General features: G+C 34.4%; 1 protein-coding gene across 1 annotated transcript in view; it reads right to left on the reverse strand.

Moving 5' to 3' along the window:
• PDE3A (phosphodiesterase 3A) overlaps positions 1-27453 on the reverse strand; it is a 300529-nt gene that overhangs the window by 101262 nt on the left and 171814 nt on the right. The window contains exon 2 of the mRNA XM_007198637.2: positions 16266-16316. Within this exon, the coding sequence (XP_007198699.2) occupies positions 16266-16316 (51 nt within the window). The remainder of the gene's footprint in view (positions 1-16265; positions 16317-27453) is intronic.

Raw genomic sequence — 27453 nt, forward strand, 5'->3', positions numbered from 1 at the left:
AAATTGCTCCCCCAAGTGGAAGTGACGACTCGACTCTACAGAATACAGTCCAGACCTGAGTTTAAAACTTATGGTACGCCTAGGTTTGGAAATTTCCATCAAATGAAGAGCATAATTATAGGATTCTTTTCTGAGGCACACTAATTTAGGAGACTGGGATTTCAGCATCTCTGGACTATTCATCACTGTTCAGAAACAAACAGGAAACCCACCATATGAAGTTCGTTCATCTACTCTAATAGAAACTGTTCTATGTAACAATTATTTAAACGACTTCATATTCAGGAAAACAATTACCTTATTTCTAAATCAATTTGAATTGGCTGAAATTTGTATTTCTTTCTTGTATTCAATCAAAATCTTGATTCAAACAAAATCACTTGTGCTCTATCCATTTGTTCAAATAGTATCTTATAGGACTAAAAAGAGAAGAAAAAAAAGAACTCACACTTCCTTCTATATCCATCACTTTTGGTGATTTGAGAAAATACACCTTTTCTCCCACACTGTTTCTAAATATTCTGATCCTTCTGTGTGAGTGCATCAGCTTTCAATACCCCTCTTGAAATCTGGCGTTCAGAATTGAAAGCAACACCGCAGGTGTCATCTGGCCAGTATAGATTTTGTTGAATTAATCCTGCTCTGTCTGCCAAAACTACCGTTGCTAATGAAGCCCAAGGTTGCACTTGCTGTTAGAAAAGCCTTACAATGTTGCGCTTGAAATCAACCCAAATCTTTAAGCCTTTTTCTTCATTTGTTTATAAACAAATATGCAGGCACTTTCCATACTGGAATTTAATTAAAATTTTATGTGTAAAATTGCATTTCCTCCTCTTCAGTTTAATCTCATTAATTTAGTATTCTAACTGGAGTTTAATGAGAATACATTCTATACCCTTATTTTGTCTTTCACACATTAGCTACATATCCCGTTTTTTAACGCCAAAATGTAAATGCATCCTTTAGCCTATATTAATCGTTGAAAAAAATCTGAAGATAAGGTGTTGCCTTAGGAGGTTTTAATGTTCTTATTTTATTCTTTGATTCTACTCTGCCAAAACTATTCTACTGTATATGGAAATATGACAGCACTTTTGTCATATATGAAAAAAAGAAAAGATGAATACACCATCTGTAACCCTAACTCCCACATAAATGATTAAACTTTTAAAATAAAAATATAGACATCTTTACCTTTTAAGCTGCTAAAATAACCATTAAATCTTTATATAAAATCTATAGAAAGTAACACTGTTAGAAGACATTGTAGCAATAGAAAATAACATCAGTTTCCAATTTTATAGTTTTTACACATGAAGTTAATTTTAAGAAGTTGATCTGGTGACCCATTACAGGGGTGATTTTCTAAAACATGATTTTAAAAAATGTTAAGTCTGGTTACGAAAGCAAATCTATTTGGAATAGAATATTTAATGTTCATAAAATTTATTGTATTCTTTTCTTAATCTCACCAAAGAGATAATGATTTTATTTTTAATACAGGGCATGCTTATGACTACACTTAGGTATTTATGCTAACATATTTTTGCATACATATTAAATAATATAGTGGTCATATACCAGCTTGTTCCAAATGATATTAAAGTAGATATGACTTGATTACATATTTATCAATGTACTCTGAAAAACAAACAAAATGCCTCTTGCTTGCCTCCTTGAAAAACTAATCTTGCCCATATTTCTTTTCATATTCTCTAATTCTTTCCCATATCTAAACTAATTTTTTCCATATTCTGTAAATTCCCACATGGTCAAATACTATGAAGTGAATTTATCTAAACACGTATCTGTTAATGAGAAAAAAAACTGTATACATTATGAAAAAGTATTATAAAAATATTTCTAAGCAATCATCTATCAATTAGAATTTTTGAATCAAATATAGAGTTCAAGGCCATGGTGGCTCCTCTCTCCCCTCCCCCTAGACTTTTTAAATGCAGGAGTGATCATGTCTCAGGCAGAACAGAGATCTGAAATTTATATAAGGACTTTAATAGAAACTTACGACACATGATCTGACCAGGCTTTTCACTATTTTTTGCCATTTATTTGGCTTAAAACCAATGGAACAAACTGAACTTGGCATTGCTATTTCTGTTCAAAAAGAAGAAAAATATATAATTTTACTAGTTCTTATGTTTCGGTTTTGGCACCGTGGCTTTTGTTTATGGAAAAAGACAGGAGAGTAAAATGCATCATTTTAACTTCACATGATAAATAATCATACCAAACTGAAATTTCCTTAAAAAGCATTTGTTCCTTTTTTTTTCTTTCTTATTATTACAATGCAGACTGTTACTAATTCAGTGCAAGCTTGAAAAAAGAAATAATATTAATATCGTCTTTAAATTACATTATAGATTTAAATGCATGAGAATATAGTTTTTGTACATTGTTCACTGTATTTTGCTGCATGTTTGAAATAATTTATAATACAAAAAGAGAGAAAGGCGTCGACTATTTGATATTTAATGTAACACAGCATCTCATATGTTCTAACTAAGCACATAGTATGTATAATACACTGTTCATTCTGGGAAAATTGTTCACTTCCTATACTGCATCTACCAATTAAAATTTTCATGATCACCAGCACATAAAATGGTGAAAACAGAATTTCCTTTAAACACTGGAATGTCAGAGATATTACTCATATTCCTATTTTTCCTTATTAGTATTTGGCAGAAATTCACTCTAGCTAGAACTAGTTATCGTTTTAAAGTGGCTAATAATATCCATAAAGCACTTATCAAGAAGAAAACAAAATTGTCCTAGGATTAGATTTCACAAGCGTACTTGGTACACTGGAATATTTATTTTAAAAAGTCATACAAAGGCCTAAAAATGCAATAAACATGCATCATACTGTCACGTTTTTCAAGAACCAGAGAACTGTCAACCTCCCAAATCATGATGTTCAAAATCGAAGGACTTTCATGTATGTTTCTGACCTTCTTAACACGGCTGCAACGTCACGTCCTTATCTTGCTTTATGAAATGGTCTTTGCTCTATTTACTAACCCTGTTTCCCTTGGGTCTCTTTGTATCATCTTTGATAGACAACTTCTTTCCATTTCTCTGCTCGCAATCCTTTGAGAACTAGAGCTTTTACATCTGTTTGTACTTCTTTAACTTTCTGACTGATCACATTGGTTTACTTTTTTTCTTTTAATTTTATTTATTTATTTCACATTGGTTTACTTTTGAAATTTCTACTCCGTTTGTCTCACCCACAATCTCCTCTTTTTTTTTTTCCCTCCTCAACTTTTTTTCTAATTGCTCTTTTAATTGTGTATCACAGACACAGTGTAAACAACTATCTGTAGTTTGGGGGTTAAAAAGACTTGAAAAGAAAAGAATACTGTTACAAAATTCTAAAATGGAAATAGTTGTAGAAATCCAAGTGTGAACTGTCACCAGAAGTATTTAACCATCATGCCACAAAATTCATCAAGGAAATTATTTTGATTCAAGTTTGATAACCTGCAGATTTCCAATAAGAACAAACTTGAACTTGTAACACTCGAGTTTTCCAGGAATTGGTCATTACATAAGGCATCACCACAAAAGCAAAAACAAAATAAAACAAACAAAACCGCCCCCTATGATCTGGAAAATCAAACATGACAAGAAGCTTCTTTTTTATGACCTTCCTCACCTCACCTTCACTTCCTGCTCTACCTGATGGTTTGCTTTAGTCAAATATAACCTCGTCTTAGGTTTTTGTCTCCTATGAAAATCTAATGATATTCAGCACTATCTTTTTTCATCAGTTTTATCTAAGAAGTAGAGTAAAATTTTAAAACTCCACCCCCCTAAACTTCCCTTTTAAAGTATGTTTTCACAATTAATAAAGAATAAGATCTTACTCTACGTCAGAGATTGCATAAAATCCCCCAGCATGAAATAAAATTATTTCCCTCTGTCAGGTACTTCAATTCAAACATAAAATGGACAGTTCTCAAGCTCGCTATCTTTCTTCTGTTATTCCAGCCAAGTGGAAGGCAAAACGTTACAGCTGCAAGTCAGTTTCCAAAAAGTCTGTATTTACTTTATAGGAACTCACAAGCAAAAATACTTGCATTAATTAATGAGTTTTCTAAATGTTTACACCAAGATATCTGAAAAAAAAATACAGAACATAATAACAGCGGAAAATGCAAAAATGGTCAGAAACTATCTGTAGCTTAAAGTGTCAGGTATTATTATACTTACTTCCTTCAAAGTATGATTTCATAATTCAGTAAATTTGATTGTTGCTTAAGCTGTTTACAGCTCCTGCAGATAAATAGCTGTCATCTACAGCTGCTTACTTCATTTCTTTGTTTTGTTTCATATAATGTACCAGAAGGTTCTGATTTGGCAAAAACAAGCATAAGGCAGTGCACATGTCGGATGAATGATGTCCACGGTTCCCAAGATAAGAGGGTCATTCAATAAGTATTAAACAACATGTCTACTAATCTATAAACATGGGAGGAAAAAGCATAAATGCCAGTGGCAATTTTCCCTTTTATTTCTGTGGACTTGTTTGATTCCTGTTCACTGATGTCCTTTTAGAGAGACCAAGGCTTTAATAAAGAGTGACTTACTCAAGGTCATCCATCTGTTCACCAGAAACATATGCTCTGCACAACCACTGCCTGGACAGAGCCACACCCTCTCAGGCTGCTCCCCTGACACTTGAATGCTTAAGTGTGGAAAGAGTGCATTTTCTTCCTCCTAGTTTTCTAGGACATGATTCTACTGTGAGTAATACTTCACAATGAAATGACTATGATTTTTTAAATTGCTATTTGTTAGACTTAAAGATGGAACCTGGGGAGGCTGGGGTTAGCAGATGTAAGCTTTTGTATACAGAATGGATAAACAACAAGGTCCTACTGTCTAGCACAGAGAACTATATTCAATATCCTATGATAAACCATAATGGAAAAGAATATTTAAAAAAGAATGTGTATATATATATATATATATATATATATATATATATATATATATATGTAACTGAATCACTTTGCTGTACAGCAGTAATTAACACCCCATTGTAAATCAACTATACTTTAATTTTAAAAAAGGAACCTGAAAGCTTGAAAGCATATATACTTGAAGAAGCGTCTTCCCATTTTCCTATATGTCATGTTGAAACGAATCAGTAAATATCTATTTATTCTCTTCGATATGCATGGCGAAGAGATTATGCCATAATCTCAATACTAGTTCTCAACCAGAAGCAATTTTGCCTCCCAAGGAACACTTGACAAGGTCTGGAAGCATTTTTCCTTATCACAACTAGAGGGCGGGGAGTCTGCCACTGGCATCTACTGGGGAGAGACCAGAGATGCTGAAGAAGTAATAAACTACTGGGTTGACTAGTTAAAGAGAAACACCATTTTCCTTTCTCTGAACAAAAACAAAGAAAAATGTCTCTGCGTCCTTTTGACACCATGGATGTTGTGGACGTTTCCAAAATTATCCCTACCAGGACAAACTTTCTAAGACTGTGCCTTGTAAAGTTTCTCAATGCAAATTAAAGACATAACACTAAACTATAACTAGACCAAAGCAATTTCACAGAATGAAGGGAAGGGTAACTAAAGGGTAAAATTTAAAACATCTAGAGGAGGGTTTAATGGACAAGATGGGTGTGAAATACTCATCTTTGTTTTATTTCATATAATGTACCAGCAATTTCTGATTTAACAGAAACAAGCATAACGCAGTGCACATGTCATGTGAACGATGTCCAGTCTTCAAGATAAGAGGGTCATTCAATAAGTACTAAACAAGCAGGTCCTTTCCTGCCACTAACGTACGTGAGGACAAGGCCAGTCCTAACATGTATAGGGCCCAGGCAAATATTTGGTGTGGGGCCCTGTCCACATAAACAAAATTCAAACAAATTTCACAACATGACAATAAAAACAAAAGACAAAAAACTTTCCTTGGAGGGTTGACAAAAAATGAAATTATCATTGGAACAATTTCTAAACCAGTGGCAACAGTTAGTAGATTAATATATGGAAAAGTGAAAAAGGAGATGGAAATGCAAATTAAAAAACACTCTCTTTGCAGAAAAAGTAACATGGGCAGCCAGCTTCATCTAGGGCATGAATTATCCTCGGTAACACATTAGGCATTTGGGTGACGTAATAATGAACTCCCAACCTGCTCACATTAATCCCTTGGAATAAATTATGGGGAAATCTGGATGACAGTCTTTCTAAAATGTATTACATGGAGTTAACTTTAATAAATTTATATAGCATTATTCCAGGTATGCCTGGAAGGCATTTAAATTACTCTCACACTCTCTTTTATCAAAAACAAATGATTTAACCTAGAAAGAATTGATCTGTTACCAAATTAGAGCACTAGGAGGCAAATGTTTAGGTTCATGAACTTTAGTAGCTATTATGAACAGATCCATTCTCTTGAATACCCAAGTAGACAAGATACTGACTGATAATAACTTCCAATCGAAATTCATCCTTGAGACTGACTATAATCCCGCAAGAGCTAACTGATGTAGATAGATGCTGCTTATTCTAGAAGTTTTATAGTTTGGAGCTTCTAGCATGTGGTAGATAATTAAAGCCATGCTACTAAAGAGGACACAGATCATTTTTAATTTTTAAAATTATTTTTTAAAAATTGTATTCGGGACTTCCCTGGCGGCACAGTGGTTAGGAATCCGCCTCCCAATGCAGGGACACGGGTTTGAGCACTGGTCTGGGAAGATCTCACATGCTGCAGAGCAACTAAGCCCGTGTGCCACAACGACTGAGCCTGCACTCTAGAGCCCGAGAGCCACAACTACTGAGCCCGCGTGCCACAACTACTGAAGCCTGTGCGCCAGAGCCCATGCTCTGCAACAAGAGAAGGCACCACAATGAGAAGCCTGTGCACTGCAACCAAGAGTAGCCCCTGCTCACTGCAACTAGAGAAAGCCCACGCGCAGCAACGAAGACCCAATGCAGCCCAAAATAAAATAAATAAATAAAAATTTTTAAAAATAGATTTTAAAATTGTATTCAATATATTTAAACTAAAAAAAATTAAAACAGTTCATCCATTTCTCACACTCCCCACCCCTTGCAGCCATCAGTCTGTTCTCTGTATCTATGAGCTTTTTATTTTTTTTTTTTAGATTCCACATATAAGAGAGATCATATGGTATTTGTCTTTCTGTGCCTGCCTTATTTCACTTAGTGTAATGCCTTCAAGGTCCATCTAAGTTGTCACAAATGGCGAGATTTCATTCTTTTTTATGGCTGAATAATATTCCACTGTGTATATATACCACATCTTCTTTATCCATTCATCCACTGATGGACACTTAGGTTGTTTCCATATCTTGGCTATTGAAAACGATGCTGCAATGAACATGGGGGTGTATGTATCTTTCTCAGTTAGTGTTTTCATTTTCTTTGAATAAATACCCGTAAGTGGAAATTGCTGGATCATATGGTGGTTCTATTTTTAATTTATGGAAAACCACTGTCTTCCATAGTGGTTGTACTAATTTACATTCCCACCAACAGTGCACAAGGGTTTCCTTTTTCCACATCCTCACCAACACTTGATATTTGTTGTCTTTTTGATAAGTCATTCTAACAGGTACGAGGAGATAACTCATTGTGGTTTTGATTTGCATTTGCCTGATGATTAATGATGTTGAGCATCTTTTCACGTACCTGCTGGCCATCTGTCTGTCTTCTTTGGAAAAATGTCTATTCAAATCTTCTACCCATTTTTAAATCAAATTGTTTTTGTCTTGCTATTGAGCTGTATAAGCTCTTTATATATTTTGGATGCTAGCCCCTTATTAGATATGTGATTTGCAAAAATCTTCCCCTATTCAGTAGGTTGACTTTTCATTTTGTTTTTGGTTTCCTTTGCTGTGGAGAAGCTTTTTCGTTTGATATAGTTCTGCTTGTTTATTTTTGCTTTTGTTGCTTTTGCTTTTGGTGACAGAGTAAAAAAATCATTACCACAACCTATGTCGAGAAGGTTACCACTTATCTTTTCCTCTAGAGTTTTATGGTTTCAGGTCTTATGTTCAAGTCTTTAATCCACTTTACGTTAATGTTTGTATATTGTGTAAGATAGTGGTCCAGTTTTATGTGTTTGCATGCTGTGGTCCAATCTTTCCCAACACCGTTTATTGGGGAGACTGTCCTGTTCTCTTTGTATATTCCTAGCTCCTTTGTCATAAATATGAGTGTGGGTTTATTTCTGGGCTCTCTACTGTGTTCCATTGATCTATATGTCTGTTTTTATGATAATACCATAGTGTTTTGATTACTTTATCTTTGTAATATAGTTTGAAATCAGGGAGTGTGATGTCTCAAGCTTTATTCTTCTTTCTCAAGATTGCTTGGCTATTTGGAGTCTTTCATAGTTCCATACAAATTTTAGGAATGTTTGTTCTATCCTCTGAAAAATACCATTGGAATTTTGATTGGGATTGCATTGAATCTGTAGATTGCTTTTGGGTATTATGGACATTTTAACAATATTAATTCTTCCAATCCATGGGCACAGAATACCTTTCATTTCTTTGTGTCCTCTTCAATTTCTTTCATTAATGTCTTGTTATTTTTAATATTCAGTTCTTTCACCTCCTTGGTTAAATGTATTCTTAGGTATTTTATTCTTTTTGATGCAATTGTAAATGGGATTGTTTTCTTTATTTCTTTTTCTGACACTTCATTATTAGTGTAAAGAAACACAACAGCTTTTTGTGTATTGGTTTTATACTCTGCAAATTTAATGGGTTTGTTTCTTAGTTATAACAGTTTTTTGATGGGGTCTTTAGGGTTTTCTATAACTGATATCATGTCATCTGCACATAGTGATAGTTTTACTTCTTACTTTCCAATTTGGATGCCTTCTGTTTCTTTCTTTCTTTCTTTCTTTCTTTTTTTTTTTGCCTAATTGTTCTGGCTAGAACTTTCAGTACTATGTTGAATAAAAGTGGAGAGAGTGGGCATCCTTGTCATGTTCCTGTTCTTAGAGGAAAAGCTGACACAGTACAATGTCCACTGTGAGCTTGTCATATACGGCCTTTAGTATGTTAAGACACGTTCCCTCTATACCCATATTGTTGAGAGTTTTCATCATAAATGGATGTTGAATTTTGTCAAGTTCTTTTCTGCATTTATTGAGATGACCATAAGATTCCTATCCTTTATTTTGTTAATGTGGTGTGTCACACTGACTGATTTGCAGATTTGAACCATCGTTGCTTTTCTGGAATAAATCCCACTCGATCATGGTGTATGATCATTTTAATGTATTGTTGAATTCAGTTTACTAATATTCTGTTGAGGATTGTTGCACCTATGTTCATCAGGGATATTGACTTTTAACTTCCTTTTCTTGTAGTGTCCTTGTCTGGTTTTGGTATCAAGGTAATGGCGGCCTTATAAAATGAGTTCAGAAGTGTTCCCACCTTTTACATTTTTTGGAAGAGTCTGAGAAGGATTGGTGGTAATTAGTGCTAATATTTAGTAGAATTCACCAGTGAAACCTTCTGGTCCTGGTCTTTTCTTTGTTGGAAGGTTTTTAATTACATATTCAATCCCTTTACTTATTATTGATCTGTTCAGATTTTCTGTTTCTTCATGATTCAGTCTTGGTAGATTGTATGTTTCTAGGAATTTATCCATTTCTTCTAAGTTGCCCAATTTGTTGGCATATAATTATTGATAGTAGTCTCTTATGATCCTTTGTGTTTCTGTGGTATTGGTTGTAACATCTCCTCTTTCATTTCTGATTTTTATCAATTTGAGTCCTCTCTCTTTTTTTCTTGGTGAGCCTAGCTAAAGGTTTGTCAATTTTATCTTTTCAAAGAACCAGATCTTAGTTTCATTGATCTTTTCTATTGCTTTTTTTAGTCTCTATTTCATTTATTTCTGTCTATTCTTTATCATCTTTTCCTTCTACTAACTTGGGTCTTCGTTTTTTCTTCTTTTCCTAGTTCTTTGACATGTAAAGTTAGATTGAGACTATTCCTGTTTCTTGAGTTAGGCATTTATCTCTATTAACTTCCCTCTTAGAACTGGTTTTGCTACATCCCATAAATTTTAACGTGTTATATTTTCATTTTCATTTCATTTTAAGCATACCAATAGCCTAGTGCCATCTATTACCTTTTTTCCCACCAGAACATTAAGTTAATTTCTTGTATTGTAATACAATACTCTAATGACTTAGAAACATACAAACCAGAATTTCATTGTCTAAAAAAATACCTAAATTATTTGAAGACTAGATAGAGCACATGTAAGCTGTTTCTTCAATAAGTGGTCTTAAGTGTAATTGATAAAACTTGGCTGGTAGTATATATACATTAATATATATGTTAATATACACACACACACACACACTAAATGACTACAGAATCTGCTAGTCTCTAGTGATAAATAGTTTAGTATATCAATAATATACTAAATACTAAAGAACTGGCTAGTCTCTAACTATTGATAAATATGGGCCTGCTGGTTCCTAGCACGTTAAAGTGTTAGGAAGTTCGCAAATTCACAAATTAAAGTAATCTTTTCCCACAGACCCTTAGCTAAGTGATAAGTAAATTATTGGCTCCTTCAATGCCCTTCTACTACTTTTAAGCTTTCAAAGGAGAGCAATTTTCTATTGTTTCTCTTAACTTCCCACTGAAAAACTTTTCTTCAAGAATTTAGAGGAAAGAAAAAGCAAAAAACATAATTGCCTTTGAGAATTTTATCCCCTGACTTCGTTTGGTATTACTGGAAATGCTGCCAGAGAAAAGAGTTCTGCCTGCTGCTGGAAGTTTATTTATCATTTAGCATCTTCCTTAATTTGGATGATCTACTATTTGAGACCACATACTTTAAAAAAAAAAAAAACAAAGAAGAAAATATCAGCCTGAAAGCTGTGAGCTGACAAATTATGTCACAGAATTATTGAGTAAAGAGTAAATAAATCAATTTTAATTAAATTCTTACTGAGTTTGAAGAGTTACATGCAATTAAGTGTTGGAATTTACTTGAAGTAAGATACGTATTTTTCTATATAAGTATTTGATATGAAAGGTACACCTTATCATCTGTGATAATGCACATATAATTTTGGAAGATGACATCAAATTTGAGAAAATCTTTTATTTAGCAAGCATGTAGGAGGAAAGCCAGGAGAAGTTTAACTCTATCCTGTTAATGACGAATGCCCTCAATATGAGCTGATCATTTTTATCCTCTGAGTTAAGGCTGCCTTTCGGTAAAACTATATACTTCCGTCCTGAAGACCAAAGTCATTTAGTTCAATTTTTGACTCCTCGAAGGCTAAAAACAGTTCCTGACATATATTGGTGTTTTTTGCATTAAAGTAAAATACGTTAAACTTTGTCTTGCAGGCTACCCACTAACATCTGTCATAGCCCACTGCTTTCTACCAGGTATGTTCACACCTCAAGTCAGTCCCGTTTTTGGAAATCTAAAACAAATGTACTCCATATATTTTCTACCATTCAAGGTTTTCCACTATAATATCCCCAAGTTTATGTACCCTTTCTCTAGCAAGAAAACGGAAGTCATTAGGCTCAAAGTATTTCTTTCACTTTTGTGCTATCTGTCCCTATTTCTTCTCTCCTTTTCTGGTATAGATGTGCCTACTTTCTTTCCAAAACTTCTTCATTTGTGCTTTTTGGTGGATCTATCCAGTAGTTCATTTGAAAACATGGTCAGTTTTTCTGAACTAGGGTGAATGGCGGAGTCTAGGGTGGGAACTGGTGGAGTGTGAGGAAAACACATAAACAGGTGTCAAAGGGACCAGCCCAAAGGACCACACTGGGAGAAATTGCATTCCCTTCCCTGGACTACACTATTTTCTCAGTCCTTAAATAGGTCACTATTGAGAATTTTCAGTGTTTTCTTCTCTCTACTGATTCTCTTTCTTTGCCATTAATAGTTATTAAGACATACATCCCACCTTAGCATAAAAATAAATTTTCCTCACTTCTGTTGCCACCTCTTTCTCTTTTTTTATTGAAGTATAGTTGATTTACAATGTTGTGTTAATTTCTGCTGTACAGCAAAGTGATTCAGTTTTATATATATATATGTATACACACACATTCTTTTTTATATTCTTTTCTATTATGGTTTATCATAGGATACTGAATATAGTTCCCTGAACTATACAGTAGGAACTTGTTGTTTGTCACCTCTTTCTTTTTTTTTAATTTTTTTATTTTATTTATTTATTTTTGGCTGTGTTGGGTCCTTGTTTCTGTGCGAGGGCTTTCTCCAGTTGCAGCAAGCGGGGGCCACTCTTCATCGCGGTGCGCGGGCCTCTCACTATCGCGGCCTCTCTTGTTGCGGAGCACAGGCTCCAGACGCGCAGGCTCAGTAATTGTGGCTCACGAGCCTATTCGCTCCGCGGCATGTGGGATCCTCCCAGACCAGGGCCCGAACCCGTGTTCCCTGCATTGGCAGGCAGACTCTCAACCACTGCGCCACCAGGGAAGCCCTGTCACCTCTTTCTTAATTCTACTTTTCTTTTAAAACAAAACTCCTCCAAGAGACCTTTCCACTATCTCACACTAATTCTCTTCTTAATTTCTGTATTCTGCTTTCCACCTCTTCTTGACCAAAAGTGCATTCTCAGAGTTCACTAATGCCCCACTCATCACTACATCCAAAAGCATTTCCTCCTTTTTTTGTTTTCTTGAAACTTTGGTTGTGGTCTCAGCCTTCTTCTGAGTGTAACTTGACAGTATACTCACTACTTTGGGTTCTGCCTTACTTCTTCCTCTGGTCTCTAGTGAGCCCATGTACATGCTTTAACTCCCTCCCCAGGCTCCTCCCAGCCCTTACACTGAGTCTCCCTCAAGAATGAGCCTTTCTTCTGTTTTTCTCTTTTAATATCCTTCTTCTGGAATCTACTGCCTAATGTAGTTTGATTATCACACGAATGATTGGCATTCCCTGACATCTTCTGCTTTCATCTGGCTACAGAGCGCAGAATGGCACCTCAAGTATTTGTCTGAAATTCCCTTTTGGAATTGTCATCTTCACTTCTCTCTTAACACTTCTAACACTAAACTCATCATCTTCCCTGTGAATTGGCCTGTGTTACTGGGGCTCATTCTTCTTCTTTTTTTTTTTTTTTTCCAAAAAAATTGATGTATATTTGACTTAAAATATCTTAATTTCAGGTGTAAAACATAGTGATTTGATATTTTTATAGATTATGCACTATACGAAGTTATTATAATATCATTGACTATATTCCCTTTGCTGTGCATTACATCCCTATGACTTATTTTTTTTATAACTGGTAGCTGGGACCTCTTAGTCCCCTTCACCTGTTTCTCCCATCTCTCTTCCACCCTCCCCTCTGGAGACCACTAATTTGTTTTCTGTATCTTTGAAATTGTTTCTGTTTTGTTATATATGTTCATTTGTTTTGTTTTTTAAGTCCAACATATAAGTGAAAACATGCAGCATTTGTCTTTCTCTGACTTTGTTTCATTAGCATAATACTGAAGTACTGGATTACAAATTCTTAACCCTCCTTACTTCCTCCTCATACCTGATCAATAAAGAATGACATTCCCTGGATCATTCTTTCACAGTAGTTCCTGCAACAGTCCCTAGGCAGTAAGTGTTTATAAAGCAGTTATAAAGAAAATTCACAGAAATCCAAACAATCCCACACTTTACCAGTTCAGACTTCCTCAAGCTTTTCCCTTTCCCTCTTTGCACTTCTGAAACCTTACTACCCAACCTTGAAGGCTCACCTCAGATACCACCAAATTTCCCAGTTCCACTAGGCATAAATAAATACTCTGTCCCACCTAAACTCTTATCACACTTTGTTTATATACTTAATTTTACATCTACCACTCTGCCTTATATGCAAATTACCTACTCAAGTATTGCTCTATTTCCAACCATACCTTGTAAGCTCTTGCAATGCAGTAAACTTGTCACTCAGTTTTTCTTCAGTGAGACCTACCACAGTGCTATCCACATAGTAAGTGCTTAAAAACCTGTCTTCAATTAAACTAAATTGAGATGGGATTTGAGTAAGGCTTTGTGGTAGTCGTAAAATATTTAGAGATCTGTGTTCAAATGCAGTTTGTCTGAAATTCCTTTCAAATGGCCGAAAGGCTTTAGACATATTGTCCAAGGAAATGGTAGCAAGATAAGAAGGGATCAATCATCTAAAACATAAATATACTGTCTTCCCCACCCCATCCCCACCCCCACCCCCACCCCCGCAGTGGGGAATCAGAATTAGATAAGAGGTTACTACTTTTGTGCTTAATTGACTTATCTGGAATTTCCAAAGAATAAAGTATTCTGTTGTAATTGTTATCGTTTTTATTTTTTGGTGTGTGTTTTTGCTTTTGACATTGACAATTTTTTTTTATCTGAGTTGAGGGTCAAGAGTGAGGGTCAAGGGTGAGACAAAGGTATACCCCATTTCGAATGCTTATTTAGCTAGTTGAGAGGTTCAGGAAAGACCTTGATGCTGATAACGGTAGTTCATGCAAGAACTTTCTAGTGCCTTTGCTTTTCAGAATTATCTCAAGCTTCTAAATATAATCAAACTTTATTTATGAAAATATTTTTCATGTGTATGTGGAATTCTGAAGTTTTCTAGCTATGTGCAATAGCTGGAATTCTAAAAGTTTTCATTCTGGAATTTTTTACGTTTAAAGTTAACATAAACAACGCTGTGCCTTTATGACATTATATTTCAATTAATAATGACAGAGTGACCAATCCAAACTTGAAGATAAATTATATCCAAATAGGTTATATGGCGAGTATATTATATATTTTTTCAACAAATTTTAAAAACTAACACTACATTACTTTGAAAGGACATGTCCTCATCAAGTTGCTTGGTGTGTTCTAAGTCAAAATGTCTTTGGTGGCAATAATCAGAAATCACAGAGTTTCTTACTGGTGTTCATCTTTACTTTTGATTGGTCTAGAATTACAAAGCATCCATCATGCATTAATTTCATCATTTCATTGCCAATCTTGCCGAAAATTCTGATTTAAAATAGTAAATGTGTACAGAGGGAGAGTTGCCAGAGAAAATGGAGACAAGGAGGTGACAGTGAGGGATAATGAGGCATAAATCCTTTTGGATAATCCTAATTTAATTGGACTGGTTTACATTATCTACTAATCAAATTGATAATGGACAAAAATAAAACCACAGCTATTAAACTCTCCACTAAAAACAACTGACTAACTTGTTTGTATTTTCCTAGTGACCGAAATGAAACTGTTGTCCATGCAATCTTAATGACAGCACAGGTCATGTCAGCTTGGTAAAACACTTGGGAGACGCTCACATTTCACAATGATCTTTCATATACAGTATCGCACAGTAAACTCTCTCTTAACCATATTTTTTAGTGGCAAATAAAACATGTGAGCAGCAAAGATTAAAATGTTCCACCCACTTAATTTTTTATTTAGCATGTTTACAGTCAGGTAAGCACAGGCTGCTAAGGGAGAAATGACTTTTACATTTCTCCACTAAATACCCTAGGAGGAGAGAAAATTTTCTTAGTGTAAAACTCCGCCTTTATTCTGTCAGGCGAAGTAATTATGAAAGCAAAACAAATCCACATTGTCTAATTAGGTCATTAAAAAGCATAAATGCGTCATGGAAGCTTTTCTCCTTGCCTAAGACATAAAGTAAGACAATGAGAACAGTCTGGTAATATAGAAAGTTTTATAATTTGTTTCTTTTCCAAAATAATAGGTCCTTTCATCTTTCTATTTCCCTAAGATGAAGACAGTTCATTTAGAGACAAATCTCTGTAATTAGTTCAGGGTTTACTCTCATTATATTTCAAAATATTTAACCAAAACCAGGAAGGTAGAGAGAAGAAAAAAATACATAGGAAAATTTTCAAAGGAAGGAAATAAAATCAAGAGAGTAGGTTGCTGATCAAACTGTATTCTGCAGAGACAAGATGAATATAAAATCTACATTCATATAAACACAGCCAGTCTGGGATACCAGAAAGCTCTTCAGAGGAATATACTGGCATCTGCCTTTGGGATTTGAAACCTGACTTTAATTACAGCTAACTTAAATAAAAACAAATGGCATGATTCTTTTGTCTCTTCCTCTCTCTCATTATTATTATTTCATGAGTTTTAGAAAACTCATGGCTCAAAGTGTTAAGAAACAAAATGCAAAAAAGGAAAGGAAAAGAAACCTACCTGCGATCCTCTTGGCCCTCGTTTGTGGTCCCATTCTGAATGCCCCATGAGCTGTAAGATAATATAATAATGACAGTAAATTAAATGATACTTATTTTACATGGCAACTATTTCTACTCTTTTAAAGAATAATGAGGCTTTTGAAATCTATGTTTTAATAGTAGGGTATTATATTGACCTCATGAGTAAATTAACATACCTGAAGTAATACACTTCTGGTTTGATAGCTAATAGTTCAACTACTAGTTGTTGTGAAGATATTTTAATATCACTGTGTGACAAAATGAGTCTGCTAATGTACAGCTTTATGGTTGTCAGGAACATTCTAGATCAATGTTAAACCACGTTAAGCTTTATTTTCTTACCATTAAGCTTCTAGTTTATTAAGAAAATATGCTACAGAAATCTACTAGTGTAGCTTGGTCTACTGTCAAGAATGACAAGAACCAGAAGTCCAAAATATTTCAATCATTTTAAATTCTGTTTTGATAATATCACAAAAATATGAGAGTTTGAAGGAGCAAAATTATTTACTGTGAAATATGCCCCCAAAGTCACGAAATGTAAATTTTCATAAAAACAGAGACTACAAAACATTATCAAGTTATTCCCATAGTTGTAATAGTCCTGAGCTACTTTGCTTCAAAGCACAATATTTATTTATTGAAAATAACACTTAACTTGAAGAGCATTAAGAAAATGCAAGATACCAACTGAGAGGAATAAAATTCCATTTCTCTGTCCAGTACACTCACTAGTCATGTGTACCAATGGAAGAACTCCTTACCACTAAGAAGCTAGCATGCTAACAAGACATCTATAGAACATACTTCTATACATTAACTTTTCTGTACAACAGCAGTGACTCTTCAGTAGCTATAGCAAAAAACAAAGAAACTGATCACAATAGCAACAAAAAATAATATACTTTTGAACATTATTAAGAAATGTTTGATAACCACACACAGAAAATGGTAAAACTTTACTGATAAACATACAATGCTCCTGGTTAAGAAGAGTGAATTCAATAAAATTATTGTGTTCATTTTTACCCAAATAAATTTACGGGTTTAACTCAATTTCAATCAGAAGCTGTTTGTATTTTTTTTAAGAAAAAAATTGAAAAACACAAGCACTTAAATTTTATCTGAGAGAATGAACTTCTAAGAACCAAAATATTAGAAGAGATGAAAATGCCCTAGTGGTTATTGAAGTGTATTATAAAATTTAACTCAAATTATAGGATAATGATTTAAGACTCAAAATACAAATAAATGAAATGTGGTGGACAGTTCTGAAATAAATTCAAGTACATGTAGTAACAAAAGGTAAAAAAGAAAATATAAAATTCAATGGGTATTTGATGAATTATTCAACAAATGAAAAAAGAAAGAAAAAATTGGAGCTGAACCTTACAATATACATAACTTCTATATAGATAAAAAGAGTTAAATTTTTAAAAGATCAAACTATAAGTATAAAGTAGAATAAAATCAAGACGAATACTTAAACTACTTTGGAATATATAAAGATTTTCCAAATTAAAAAAAAAAACACAGATGAATTTATCAGGCTACATGAAATCTTCAAATGTCTGCACAAATGTCAAATTGGCAAAATATCTGCAGTAAATGGTAGGTAGAGAATAATATCTTCAGTACACTAAGAACTCTACAAACTTGAAATAAACACAACTCTAATAGATAACTGGAAGAAAGGATAAGGACAATTTACACAATAAATATCAAGTCAAGAGGTTTACGGGAAACAACTGACTTTGTTGGAAGTGAAAGAAAGTATAAACAATAACAAAAAACTACTGTTGCCTATTTTTTAGCAAATTGATAATGTAGAATATTAGGTTAGGATTTAGGGAGATAAGTATACACATATATTGCTAGCATATAGCAAATATATATATTGAGATATATATGCATATATATATAACACTTATAAATATAGACATGTACCATGTATGTCAACTTTAATACATATTACATACTACTAAAAATTCATACACTTTGACCAGTAAATAAAATCATAAGAATCTAGTAGTTATAATGTGCTAATCACTGTGTTATCCAACAAAAGGGTAACTATTCAATAAATGATAGTATAGAAAAGAATATAATATAGCAATTAGAAATTGTGTCCACCTAGAGGGGTGGGATAGGGAGGGTGGGAGGGAGATGCAAGAGGGAGGGGATATGGGGATATATGTATACGTATAGCTGATTCACTGGGTTATACAGCAGAAACTAACACACCATTGTAAAGCAATTATACTCCAATAAAGATGTTTAAAAAAAAATTGACCTTCAGAGCCTTTTAAAAAATTACATGAGAAATGCTCATGGTATAATAAGTGAAAAATACAACTATGTCATTTTAAATTACTCATTTTTAATAAGACAGTCGATTATTACAAGCCTTAGAAGTATTACAATGATTTAATTATAGTTTGGCTAGCATGCAATTTTGGGTAAATTAGCCCAGATAATCATCACATAAATTGAATGCTTAGTGGATATTTCTTTAATGCTTTAATTTTTTAAATTTGTAGATTTATTGGCAATACATCTGCTAGTAAATATTCATTAATACTAATTTAAAGTTAATTATAATAAGATTAAATACTAATCAACCAATGAAATAGTCTGATTCAGAAACATATAAATTAAGGATGTTTAAGTAATTATTCACTAGAACTATCAAAACAATTCTTGACAATTTCAACCATTGTCCTATTGAGACTTTGGGAATATCTTTCATTAATAACTTGAGTACTAGACTGATAAATAAAAATGATTTTTAAGCAGAAAGCTTACCTTCTCCTCTCTCTCACTATTTTAGCTAAATCTTCTCAAGAAAATAGGTTATAAAAGGCTGTTATGACTATTACCCTCTTGCTAGTGAATTTAAACGCAACAGGGTAACTTGGTAAATTCTACCACGCATGAGTATCACAATTAAAAGAGGTAAATACATCAGAAACACGAATTGTCATCCACCTATATGAATTTAAGGGGGAATATCTGATGATGACAGATACTAAGTCAAGAACATAACATTTCTCCAAGATCAGAACTAAGATAAGAAAAACACGGGATTCACTGCCCTCTGCCATTAACTATCTTAAAGACAATTTTTAGTCAAAGAACAAAAACATTCAAAATGCAGACTAATTTGGGTCATCACTTACTACAGAAGAGAATTTGATAATTTACAAACCAGAACTTACAAACCTCCAAAAGTTTCACTCTCCAACCTCTTATTTTAAACTTTAAAATAGTAAATTTGCCAAATGTGTTACGTATCAGAGAGAGTTATTTCCTTGCAGTATACAATAGACTAATGAGAGAGATTTAGGCTAAAGGAATTCTATTCTACTGTATCATTATATATTTATATTATCTATTTAATACCATTATTATAATATATTTGAAAGTCTGAGTTGACAAAGCATGTGGTAATATTTCAAAATGTATTTTAAAATGATACTGCTGCTACTTTTTTCTAGGTAATAAAAAGTTACATAAATCTACATGCTCTGTGAAATATCCAAAAAATAAAAAAACTCTGAAACGATGAATAAGATACTGGAATGTTCTCTATTCAATAAGAAGAAAGGTAAAGGAAATCAACAAAGATTGTATTCCCTTTGGACTTGAGGAAATCACACAAGGGCTTTATCATTAAAAAAGTATCTATTGATACTTTTCATTTAAAATATCTGAGCCAAAATTTAACATTACTTCAGTGTTGGCTATACGGGGTTTGTTACAGTATTTTCTCGCATTTGTTTTTTAAATGCAGAGAAAGGCGAGGAGGGCTGGATAGGGTGTCAGGACTCTACTTGTTCCCATGATTATTGCATACCTGGCACAGAAAGGGGAGTGAGTATCAGCTTCATATTAGTACATGACAGCATTTGAAATTTTACCCTATTTACACACACAGAATTTATTTTACTGTCATAAGAGCACTGTCCTCAGATCATGGATGCAGGACTAAAATAAGCATCATGTTTTCAGTAGCCTTTTAAAAAAACTACCCATAGTATGATAAACTGCCTGACTTATTTAATGTTACAGATTATTTAAATTAAAATGAAGCATTTGGCTGCTGGTAAGTATTCCTATTAAAGCAGAACCACAGAGCTAAATGTTTTAGAAGTACAGAGATACCTCCCTAGCCCTACTCTCTTAACTAACGATTAGGACAAATGAAAAAAATTGGTCAGTTATAATAAATAGTAAAGAGGAGAGCTTGCATAATAAGTCAATGAAGTACAGAATTAAGTGCAAACTGATGTTGATGTTATATCAGTGAGGAACTTGAAACATCCTTTGAGTCCACAGGTAGGATTAGTGTTAAGTTGCAGATGTCCAATGAGGAACAGAAGTAGAATTTGTGGAATCATTTTTTTCTTTTTGCAACTGAAGTCATTTCAATGGACTACACTTTCAAGATAAGTGAACAGCAGCATGATACCCAGGCCATTCTGGGAAAAGAGACAAAAAGTTTATTAACACGACATGATACTCTTTTTGGAGGAGGAATGCTTCTGATTTTATGATCAATTGAAATGTAAAACAGAGAAAGAGAGAGAAATTGAAACTAAAAAATGAATAATAAATAGGAAATTCAAATATGTTCTGGTTGATAAAGAGTACATGGCTTAATTCAGGAAGAAAAAAATGTTTGTCTCTCACCTTCTATAAAAAATACCTTCTTGGCTATTTAACTATGATTACTGCTATGGCTAATTACACTTTAATAAACATCTCACCAGAAGGTGTGAGGATATATAGGTCACCAAGGTTACGCCTACACACGGCAAAGAGAAGGAATTCTCCGTAAAACTGTCTATCTTTCCTTCTTTCTCAGCTCCCATTAATCAGGATGGGCAAAATGAAGATGCTTAAATTTATTCCTAGGAAATAAAATATACTTCCTTTCAGAGAAACACAATTTGCTATGTAAAGCATTTTGAAAATCCTAACTTCCTTGACACTAAGTCATTTTCATCCTTATGGAATAAATTCTTCTCTCTTTTATTTTTAATAAATGTCTACATCACAGCCTTCAGCTAACAGTATGTTACACAGTACTTAGTTCCAAGGAAAACAAAACTGCTGCCAAACACTGAATTTAAAAAGTTCACAGGAGAAACAAATGAGAAGTTAGCATGGAAACAAAATGGTTCTGTCCAAGCAAAGATATTTTTGATAATAGCATGAGAAATGCAGAGAGTTGAAAGTGTGTTTCTGTAGGTAAAATAGTTCCCTTTCTTGTTTATATTTTTCCCTGTGCTATGTTCTATTATTTTTTGTTTGTTTGTTAATATAAACATGAATACCTTTTTAGGGACTTTTTGGGCAAAAAAAAAAAAACAAAAAACAAACCTCACCAGACTTATTACTGAAGGGATGCAAGCTGCAGGAAACCACAACTAGATGCAAAATTAAAAAAAAAAAAAATACTTCGCATGTATTTAAAGAGGCAAGCGGTTTTAGATATGAAAAAATGTAATGATGGAGAGTTAACAGTCACACTGTTATCCTCAAGTTATTCTCAAGTAAACTATTCTTCTACTTCATTTGTTGAAAACCTACAGAATGGGAGAAAACATTTGCAAACAATACAACTGACAAGGGATTAATCTCTAAAATATACAAACAAATCATGCAGCTCAATATCAAGAAAACAACCTAATCAAAAAATGGGCAGAAGATCTAAATAGACATTTCTCCAAAGAAGACATACAGATGGCCAACAGGCACATGAAAAGATGCTCAACGTCTCTAATCATTAGAGAGATGAAAATTAAAACTACAATGAGGTATCACCTCACACCTGTCAGAATGGCCATCATCAAAAAGTCTACAAATAATAAATGCTGCAGAGGGTGTGGAGAAAAGGGAACCCTCCTACACTGTTGGTGGGAATGTAAATTGGTGCAGCCACTGTGGAGAACAGTATGGAGGTTCCTTAAAAAACTAAAATAGAGCTATCATATGACCCAGCAATCCTAGTCCTGGGATATATGACCCAGCAATCCTAGTCCTGGGCATATATCCAGATAAAACCATAATGTGAAAAGATACATGCACCCCAATGTTCATTGCAGCACTATTTACAACAGCCAAGACATGGAAGCAACCTAAATGTCCATGACAGATGAATGGGTAAAGAAGATGTGGTGTATATATACAGTGGAATACTATTCAGCCATTAAAAAGAATGAAATAATGCTCTTTACAGCGACATGGATGAGATCATCATACTAGGTGAAGTAAGTCAGACAGAGAAAGACAAATATATTACATCACTTATTTGTGGAACCTAAAAAAATGATACAAATGAACTTATTTACAAAACAGAAATAGACTCACAGACATAGAAAACAAACTTATGGTTACCAAAGGGAAAAGTGGGGGGAGGGATAAATTAGGAGTCGGGGGTTAACTGACACACACTACTATATAGAAAATAGATAAACAACAAGTACCTACTGTATAGCACAGGGAACTATACTCAATATTTTGTAATAACCTATACAGGAAAAGAATCTGAAAAAGAAAAAATATATATATTCATATATATATATATGAATATATATATGAATCACTTTGCTGTACACCTGAAACTAATAGATTTTAAATCAACTATACTTCAATAAAAAAAATTACTAAAAGAAAATTACTATATTTTTGAAAACATAAAAATAACATATATACACTATAATTTATATATTATATATATATTAATATATACTCTGTATAGTACATACATGGAAGTATAACATAAAACCCTCTTTTTATGTAATCATTTATTCATTAAACAAATATTTATTGTGTGCCTATTATATGCAAGGAACTCTTGTAGACATAACCTATATACTAGTGAACAGACCAAGATGCATCTCTATTCTCCTGGCTCTTAAAATTCTAATGAAAGGAGATAGAACATATACAAATAAACATATACCAGGTGACGATAAAGCTATAAAGATGCCTAGAGTAGCATAAAGGATAGAGAATGAGAGGCAAATGGTAGGTTGGAGCTGGGAACAGAGCTAATTTTATTTAAGTAGATCAGGGAAGTCCTTTCTGAAAAAGTGACATTTATCAGAGACCTGTATAAAGCGGGAGAGCCAGACACACAGGTATCTGGGGGATGGGCACGCAAGATAGAAGACACAGAGGTGCAAAGGCCCTGAGATGGGAGTACAAGTGGTACAATTGAGGAGCAGCAGAGCATCCTTCACCTAAAATTTTAAAACAGTTGGATCTTTTAAATCTATATTTGGTATTTACTCCCTTCCTCTGGTATGAAATTGTCCAAAAAAGTTAGTCATGAACTCCACTAATTAAAAATAACAAAGTACATTCTCTAGAGAAATACTCGTGGCCCAGGGATTCTCCCTTCCCGAATCTCTTACTCAGTTTTATTCAATACAACAAGAATTTATGAAGCATATACGATATGCCACAAAGGTACCCTTGTATTAGTCATAGTACAATTTTGTTGTCTCTTTACACATGGGTTTTGTTTTTCAAGAGTCATAAAATGCATAAGGGCAGGGGCTGCCTTTTAATTGCAGTTACTATGAGAAGCCTGGGACTTTCAATTTCATAAGCAAATTAAAGCTCTTCTTTACCCTTGGCATGTTCCCTTTGGATTCTTCCCTTGGCATACTCTTTTCATAATCTCCTTAGTACTTATGTTTTCGTTCTCTAGGATTCTATGTAGGAAGATGGGCCTGGACTGCCCGCTCCCCTGCCCGCAGGGCCCACTAGACGGCAGTCCCCTGGCCTGGGACGATCTGTGATGGACAGTGTAGACCAGTGCAACTCCCATCTAGTCCTTTTAGGGGAACTGCTCTTAATCCCTGATGTTTCTTTCCTTTGCCTCTTGTTATCAATGGGGGTCAAGGCTATATTGTGCTCTGCTGAAAAGGGAACTGAAAATCTATAAATTTAATTATAAAGGAGGGTAGATCTTTTTCAATACCATCTCTATTGGGCCTTTTGAGGCCCCAAACCCCAGCGAAGAACCCTGGAGGGCTGGGTGACAATGTGTGGGAGCCTCAGGGATTTTCTTTTTTTTTTTTAATTAATTAATTTATTAATTTATTTTTGGCTGTGTTGGGTCTTCGTTTCTGTGCGAGGGCTTTCTCTAGTTGCGGCGAGCGGGGGCCACTCTTCATCGCGGTGCGCGGGCCTCTCACTGTCGCGGCCTCTCTTGTTGCGGAGCACAGGCTCCAGACGCGCAGGCTCAGCAATTGTGGCTCACGGGCCCAGCTGCTCCGTGGCATGTGGGATCTTTCCCAGACCAGGGCACGAACCCGTGTCCCCTGCATTGGCAGGCAGACTCTCAACCACTGCGCCACCAGGGAAGCCCCTCAGGGATTTTCTTCACAACTCTGGCCTATGGTCCAAATCAAACACAGACTTCCTGGGAGACTCCGTCAGCCTCCTTCGCGTAACCCAGACACCATCAGCAGCCTCAGCTCTCACCCAGAGCCTAGCTTCACTACCACCACTTCATCACATCCCCCCACGTGCTAAATCCATTCCACTCTACAAGGCATTACCAAGTGATGGGGGCGTTATTGAAGAGCCAAGGGGAGACCAGACATGATTACACCACACAGAATACTGCAAAAAGCCACTCAAATATCCACCAGGTATGTGAGGGTGTCACAAAGCATTTTTGTTTATTTTTTTACAGCTGTTACTACCTCTTGCCCTTTACTCCTGGCGTGGGTGGGGGGGGGGGGGGCGGGGGCAGGAGGCCCGGGGAGGGAAATGAGTCTTTTTCAGCTTAAAGGTCTCAACCTTTCATGCCTCAAGGATCCTCCCCCAGAGCTAAATCTCGTTTTTTATCATTCCCCAAATAATTTAGCTTTCTCCTATTCTCCCCATCTTGAACCTTCAGACAAATTAGCAGGAGAAAAAGGATTCTTTAGAACTGACCCTCCTTAGAAAGCACTGAGAGCCTGAAAACAGGAAAGCACTACATAGGACTGAAATCAAGGGATATTTTTTCCTTTCACAGTTGGTGATAACTACCTAAATTCCATTCACTTGGCAGAGAATAAATCCCTGATCCTAACTCAGCGTTCCAACCCAGCAGCCAGTGTAAATTTCATAAACACGGGGGAATGAGAAAACTTCAAATAGAAAGAAATTCAAATATTCTGGATTTCGAAATCCCAGCCTCTCTACTGTTAAGTCCTGTATCTTTTTCTGATAATGACGATAATGATGTTCCCACACTTTGGTTTAGAATGTTTCCATAATTCTATTTCTGTCCCTGTCATCACAATAACAGTCACTACCCTAAACCTATATGCGGCTATTGATGCTACAAAGCTTCCATTATTTTTACTTAATAGATCTTGACTATCTTGATTACATGGAATTTTTGTACTTTTTATTCCTAATTTGTATTTTGGGTACTATGCTACTAATAATGCAATCACAACAGTATTGTGCTTAAGCAGTGTTCCCCTATTAGATATTTTATAAAGAAATGACAATACAGTAAAACATGCTTTTGAAATTCTGCATAATATAATTAGTACTTGGATAGTCCCAATTCATATTAGCGTTATTAAAGTTTGGTGAAGTATTAAACAAAGGAACTCCATTTAACTAACATTTTCAACACATTTGAACAGAACACTTTTGTTTCGAAAGAGATTAACAGCTTTCCATGGAACACATTCTGAGGATTTTTTTTTCTTACAGTTTTCTAAATGTTTTTCTTATACATTTTTTTTTCATTATCATAGAGGCATATAATTCTTACTTTATAAATATGGAAATGAGTAAAGAGAAGTGAACTTGAAACATAGCCACTAGCCAGTGGTTAAACATGGATTAAAATTCAGTTCTGCTGACTACAAATCATATACTTTTTCTACTGTACAAACTTTAACAATAAATAATTATTGAGTTCAAACCAAGTATCAGGTCTTGGTCAACTAAGTATATTGGTAAGGAAAAAGAAAAAGACATGGGATTTGATTTGTCTTCATGGAACTCATGGTGGTAGTTAATGTGACAGATTTATTTCTACAAAATCCATTTTCCACTCCTAGTCTCCACCTCCTTTAAAAATTGAGGAATATGAGAAAAATTTAATTTCTTGGAAAATCCTATGTAAATACTATAAATTAATCATATTTTTCAATGTTGGCTATGGAATTACCTCAAAATGTATAGTAAATTATATGTCAGAGTTTAAGTTATGCTAAATTCTCTATTAGCATATCTCAGTAGTACCTATTATTCATTCCTGCATTCACTCACTCACTCTTTCATTCATACATCCTTTCAACAAATATTTATTGGGTACCCCCAATATCTAGCCCAGTGTTCTATGTAAACATAGCAAATGTTGCTATTCCCAACCCTGAGGCACCACAGGATCTTGAAGTACCTTCTGAATCATTAATAAACTCTAGCACAGTAGTCAAGCATGTGGGTTCTAGAGGCTGGATTTGTTGGTTCAAATCCCACATCTGACATGATATTCAATCTTACTAGATACATAATCTTGGACAATTTACTTAATGTTTCTGTGCCTCAGTTTCTGTATTTCTAGCATTTAGATAATAATGGCATCTAACTCTAAATGAGTTATTACATAAAGAAGGCTTAGTATAGTATCTGGTACACAGTAAGTACACATTAAATCTTAACTATTATTTTTATCATTTTTAATAATTACATAATTTTATTTAGGTGTTAATATAGTCTAATTCTTTAAGAAAAGTATAATTCAAATGACATATATGTGATTACTTTTTATTAAGCTAGAGTGGGAAAAACCCATTCCCTGACCATGGCAACATCCAATTTACAAAATTTGATCAAATTTATAAGTAAAACAAACTTCATGCATCATTTCTCAGAGTAATATGTAACACGTAACGTGTCCATGAGGTCTACTGAGTCTACTGAATCAGATTCAGATTTATTTTCTGTGTAATAATTGGAAAATCCAAATTTTAACATCACTAGGTCCCCTTAGTGACAAGAGACATGGAGACATGAGATCTGGGGTGGCTTAATTTTCATGAGGCACATAGAATAGCAAAAGGCTGAGCGTCGCAAATAAACATTTGAAAAGATCAGCTGAGGAAAAAGCTACTCGAGAGTCTGTTCAATAT

The sequence above is a fragment of the Balaenoptera acutorostrata genome, chromosome 11 (assembly GCF_949987535.1).
Source record: "Balaenoptera acutorostrata chromosome 11, mBalAcu1.1, whole genome shotgun sequence".
In the NCBI taxonomy this organism is placed as follows: Eukaryota; Metazoa; Chordata; class Mammalia; order Artiodactyla; family Balaenopteridae; genus Balaenoptera; species Balaenoptera acutorostrata.